This window comes from Zea mays, chromosome 1 (genome assembly GCF_902167145.1).
Source record: "Zea mays cultivar B73 chromosome 1, Zm-B73-REFERENCE-NAM-5.0, whole genome shotgun sequence".
Lineage (NCBI taxonomy): Eukaryota > Viridiplantae > Streptophyta > Magnoliopsida > Poales > Poaceae > Zea > Zea mays.
The window spans coordinates 20,137,719-20,143,792 of NC_050096.1; the positions used below are offsets into that span (position 1 = coordinate 20,137,719).

The following is a 6,074-nucleotide window of genomic DNA, read 5'->3' on the forward strand; positions in this document are numbered from 1 at the left end:
GCATTGTTCTTAATTTATAGTATTTGAGAACAAGTCCCCAACATGAAGCACCGTGGAATATGTGTAGAATATGTGTATGTAAGTGTAAGTATGATACAGTTGCATGTCTTCATCCAAGACTGTTCAGAAATTTCGAATATCAAAACCTTAAATCTTGAACTAAACATTTGGCACTATATACAGTCTCAAATAAAAATATCAAAAACAAAATTGTAATTTGGGTCGACCGCTGCACTGTATAAAATATTTGAGGTTCTTTAAATTTTTTAAAATTTAAAATATGTAAACTTGAATCCCATATTTGGGACTCTAAATAACTTGAAATCATAAACTTGTTAACTACAAAAGGTAAACTTGAAATTATATCATTTTAATCACATGTTCGAGACTCTAAATAACTAAACATCATAAACCTGGTAGCTACACAAAGTTGTATACAACTTCGATAGCTATAAATGTGGTACTAACTGTGTTATGGCTTTTAGCGTTCGATGTCATTTGAAAATCTAGATTCTAAATTCTAAAACTCTTAGAAATGAAAACAAAATTGTATATGGGATATAAAGTTTCGAACAAAAAATGGCAGCTGCAAAGTTGTATTAGGCTCAACAATTTGATCTAAGATTAATAATCATATAGTGATTGTATATAAAAGGATATAATTTTTAGACAACTATACTCAGAGATATGCCTCTTCTTAAGAGCGTCATCTCTGCTAAATGATTTGTAGAGGTCAGGAAACCGTATGTGAAGATTATCATTTACAGAGGTAGACATCGCAATGCGACCGTTAATTCACAAAGATAGTTATTTTAGGATACTTGAACTGTAAATGATTATTAGAGGTGGACGTTTGTCTAGCATAGGTGGTGTGGCCTTTTATTGAGGGCGACTTCAAAAGAACTATCTTCGGGGTCATATTAGAACTGTTTTTTCTTTGGGATCAACATATTATATTAGAACTGTTTTTTTATATTATGCCTATCATCTGAGTGTAGAGTATGGGGCTCAGCACTTAATCCTGGCGCGCGGTGGGCATAGAGCATCTAAATGACTCTAGCACGCGGCGATTGCACAGTATAGCCACGTACTCCGTACGTACGTAGATGGGCCTCCGCTGACGAGGTTAAGGCCTTGTTCGTTTGTACCAGATTGGTGGGTCGGAACGATTTCTAACCGGATTGTCTGTTTAATTTATATAAACTTTGATTATCTAAAACGATTTCGGGTGCAATCCGACACAAACGAAAAGGCCTAATTTGGTGCCGTGCCAAGCACGACAACACAAATGTTCGGAGGTAACTAGTACACAGGTCCTTTTGTGTTTGTCCCTAACTTTGTGAAAAAAAGCCCTTAATTAGATCGTGCCAGTCGCAAAAATGTGTTCACGGACGATTACATGCCACGGAGACAAGGTTAATAAGAAATCCTTTTGCGTTGGCAGCTGATGAGGAGGAGAAGAAGAAGAAAAAAAAAATGATGGGGGGACGAAACAGATGAACGTTACACTCGTGCCTTTCCTTTTCCTGGAAACAGGGGGTAATGAAGAAAACCCCTGACAGAGTTTAATGTCGTCCACGTACGTACGTACGTACTGCATCATCCAGAGCTTTGCTAAGCTCTCGATCGCGACACCGGGCTGTATACACACACATCCTCCGGTCCTCCTACTGCTGCACGCAATGAATCGTCTCATTGTCATGACAAGAGAACGACGATGGCACAGCACTACAGTCTGGATATGTGCGATTGAATACGTGAGAGGACGGTTCGTTGCATCCGCCACCCAGACCCAGAGCTAGCTAGCTAGTACAGTAATTGAGGCGCATTCAAAACTCCTTGCACTAATTCGACCCCGGTTGCCGAATCAGCTCGCGCGCCTTCCATGATCCATCTACACACGCGCACCCGTATGCGGGTGCACGCCCTAGCTTGGTATGCACGACAGCGCTACCGGTATGGCATTGGCAAATATACTACTTACTATATGGCAGCGCCACGGAACTGAAGAGATCGAACTAATACCGGTTCGAATTTCCCAGCGGCCGCTCCCACTCACTCTGGCCGAAGTTTGCATATGGCCGTGCCGTGCTTATATTACGTTTTCTCCATCTCTCTTGCTAAAATGCTACTAATCGCTACTGCTTCTAGTGGCAGTATCAATGCGATCGAGATAGACAGGTCAGAGTCTCTCTCTCTCTCTCTCTCGAAGACTGATCGATTGAGAGCGAGCGCAATGCAACAATGACATATATGTACACCACAGTCCACAAGGGCCGACCAGCTTTCCGCAAGTTCGTTCGATCGATTAGGATTAGGATTACGTACGTACAGCATGTAGGAGGAGGATCGGAGTAGTACATGCATTGCACGCACGCGCGCGGACAATGCGTGACGGACACCCGAAAGTTCCGAGCTGCACCCATGCTATGCACTTGTATATCTACATCACCACTCATCGCCATACTATATGATACGATATACCCGGCCCGGCCCCTTGGTGAACCGAACCGTACGTACAGCTGATCGATCGGTCGGACGGCGTCGGCGTCGCCATTAGGGTTTTTTTAAATTGGTGCCCTTAGTTTTGGTTGTGTGCTCATCTATACCCTTACTTGTGTTTTTTGCTCAGCTGTGCCCTTCTATTCTATAGAATAGGAAGGGCACAGCTGAGCAAAAACACGACTAAGGGTATAAGTGAGCACACAACCAAAACTGAGGGCACCAATTTAAAAAACCCTCGCCATTAACCATGCAACTCCTCCTCGCTCCTCCACGCTAGCTGTCCGATTGGATTACGCTGCCTCTAATATAATTACGTAACGTGATCCTGAGCCCCTCCACCCCACCCCTTGCACATGCGGACGCACACACGTGCGCGCGCGCTCTACTGTGTTCCACTTCGTTCCACGCATGGCTAGGCCGGGGGGGAGCACGGTATAGAATAGAACCATCCATGGTAGGTCGGTCGGACGACGCGCTCCCGTTTAATTTGATTTGATGATCGACGCTGCCGGTGGGGCATGCAGCGTATGTAGCCAGCCAGCTAGTCCCGGCAGCAGAGCAGCTGGAGGCCGAGCTTGAGCAGTGGCACCGGCGGCTCCGGCTCCGGCTCCGGGGCGACGGGGCGGCTCGGCGCGTGCAGGAACTTGCAGTTGGGACACGCCGGGCTGGCGCGGCACATCATCACCAGCATGTGGCAGCGCATGCACACGCCGGCCACCATCTCCCTGCTGCTGCCGCTGCTGCTGTCCTCGGCCTCCTCCGCGGGCTGACGACGACGGTCATGTGTCGCCTTATTAGCCGCGGGGGGTTTGGGCCTCTTCTTCTCGTGGGCCACAGCCCGGCGCGGCTCGAACGTGAGGTTCAGCTCCAGGTCCAGCCCTGGCGGCGCGCAATTCGCGGAGTCCTCCTCCTCCTCCTCCTCGGCGGCGGCGCGGTACTCCGGCTCCCCCCTGGGGTCCTTCCACGTCCGCTTCTGCGTCCTCGTGTTGTAGTAGTGGATCTGCCCCGACTGCATGACACGCACACACACACACACGAGTCAGAGAAGAGTAGACTAGACCGAAGCAGGGCCGCCGCCGGGCCTGCTTGCTGCTCACTCGCTCACTCGCTCGCTCGTCCGTTCCGTACACGTACCTTGATGTCGAGGCAGCGTTGCCACTCGGGGGGCAGCGGCGCGGCGTCGAAATTGAGCTCGATCCCGTCCACGACCTCGCCGCAGTCGTCTTCGTCGCTGCCGTCCCGCTTCCGCTTCTTGCCGTTGGGCGCGGAACCCGTGGTGGTGGTGGAGGAGGCGACGGCGCTGCCGACGAGGGAGAGCCACGGCGCGCGCTTGCTGGTGGTGGCCTCCGGCCGGAGCGCCGCCGTGGACTGCAGCGTCGACACCATATGATCTATATATGTCGTTGCACCCCACGCGCGCGGTCGCCGGTGCAGCAGCGTGGTAGCTAGCTAGCGTACTACGTACTTGGCTTGGTCGCAACCTCCTGGTGATGTGTAGGAGTATATATATATATATATATATATGCGACGCGATAGGAGTGTGGGGGCGATGGGTTTGGAACTGGATTCGGGTGCAGCGAGGGGGTCGTGTCCGGTTTATATAGGGGGCCGGGGGAGGAACGGAGGACCTGAGAAGTGGGTTCCTCGGCCGCTGGGAGAGGCTCGACGTCGACGGGGCCCGGAAATTTATGAGCACAGAAGCGGTAGCCAGGATCTTAAAAGGGGAGGCACTGCGGCCGGGCCCACGAGATGTTCACACAGCTACTTACACTTACTGCTGGTCAGGGTCCAGTCAGTCACTCAGGCCTGGCAGGCCGCTGGTCCGCTCCGCCTGGCGCCTGCATCGCATTCCAGCCAGCCATATCTCGATTGCGTTTGCGTGTCATCCGGCTCCGCGGCCGGCCGGCCCATGCTCCGGGGCAGCAGGCTCGGTCACCGGCTCGATCGATCTCCCCGTCCCCGCGCGGGCGCGGCAAGTATTTGCCATTAGTGCTGCTCCGTCCTCCTCCTCCTCCTCGCCTCGCCTCGCCTCTTCACTCCACCCGCCGATCGTCGCAGCGCATCGCTCTCCGCCCTCACATGCGGCATGGGCTTTTTTGCGGTTAACCATCGTTTTTAGCTCGCTCGCCATCAAGGCTAGCTAGCTCGCAGCAGCGCATTAACCTCTCTAGCTAGCTCCCATCAGATCGATCGGCTGGCGCTATAGCTCCACCAGCGTCGCCTGAGTAATTAATTAGTTTCCCTTATCCGCGTCGATCGAGTTCCTCCTCCTCCAGACGGGTTCCCGTTCCGGCCGAAAGCGGGTAGCTGCAGACTTGGACGGAAACCCACCTGTAAATATGAAACGACGATTCAACTTCGTTTCCGTTGAGGGCGCGCTTGAGGCTGTGTGAATGCGACCGCATTCAATTCGTGACCGGGAAGCGGATAGGATCATGTCACGGAGAGATAGAGAGAGGGGATTATTAACAGGAATCGCCTTCGCCTATAGGAGTAGAGCATCTGTGCCTGCTGCCTGCTGGTGCATGGCGCGCGCCGCTCTCTCGCCTCTCATAGCCATCTCCTTTTCTCCCTTGTTCCGTTCCTCTCTTCCCCCGTTCTCGAAGCAAGGTGGTCGTTGAGCCATTAATCACTGGTCGCCAAGCCGGCGCTCGACTACTACCGCATGCATATATTAGAGCGAACGATCATCAGGGCGGCGATCGATCGATCGGTACGGTCCAGCTGACATTGAGCAGCAGATATACGTATGCATGCTATGCTAGCACTACCTGCAGCATTGGATCACCATCCACCGCCGCAGATACTACTCCAGATCCTACAATCTCACCGCAAGAATGAAGATCCAAACGGGCCCTACGTACGTAAGTAGACGAACTGGAGTAAGTAAACAAGAAATGTTACTGATGAACGGATTGACCAAAGTGTACTGGCCCTGGCCCCTTGGGCGCGCGCGGCTTTAAAAGCTACACTATCTAGCTGTATCTAATTCTGCCCCTGATGAACGCAGTAATTGTGAATACCAGTATAGCGTTGCTCGATGCTAGTACAACTAGCTCATGCTGACAGCAGGAGTAAATGACTACTACTAGTACGGAGTATATAGCTAGAGCAGCAAGGCAGGCCCAGAGGCAGTAACAAATTCAACCGTACCCTTGTCTCCAGTCAGCAGCAATTGCCAGCAAGCATCAGGGGCGCACACACAGCCATTACGGGCGTTCCGTAATCCCGACTGTTATCAGAACCTTCCATGTCAACTCATCAGCCTCTGCCTTTTTTTCTAGCGCGCGACCACGACCAGCCGACCAGGGCATGCAGCGCGAGCAGCAGACGTACACACGTGTCGCCCGTGCGGAACCTCGGAGACCGTAGTGGGGTGGGGGGGGGGGGGGAGCGGTGAGAGCTCGCGCGGGCGGACCGGCCGGGGTGGCCACTGGGCAGACCGGAGCCGGCGACGAAGGGACCGGACGGAGGCGATCGAGAGAGAAAGCCAGGGAGGGGCGCTCACAGTTGAGGCCGGTCGGATTCAATGCGGCTGCTGTCTAGCTCCTCCCCCCCCCCCCCCCCCC

At 52.4% G+C, this 6,074-nt stretch overlaps 1 protein-coding gene across 1 annotated transcript; it reads right to left on the reverse strand.

Annotated features, from left to right (window-relative positions):
* Nucleotides 1-2,794: 2,794 nt before the first annotated feature.
* On the reverse strand, nt 2,795-4,074 carry LOC100277752 (WW domain containing protein expressed). The gene is made up of 2 exons (NM_001151240.2): nt 3,640-4,074; nt 2,795-3,514 (listed from the first exon to the last, which is right to left on the reverse strand). The coding sequence occupies exons 1-2, from the start codon at nt 3,889-3,891 to the stop codon at nt 3,047-3,049; spliced, it is 720 nt and encodes a 239-aa protein (NP_001144712.1). The 5' UTR covers nt 3,892-4,074; the 3' UTR covers nt 2,795-3,046.
* Nucleotides 4,075-6,074: the final 2,000 nt, after the last annotated feature.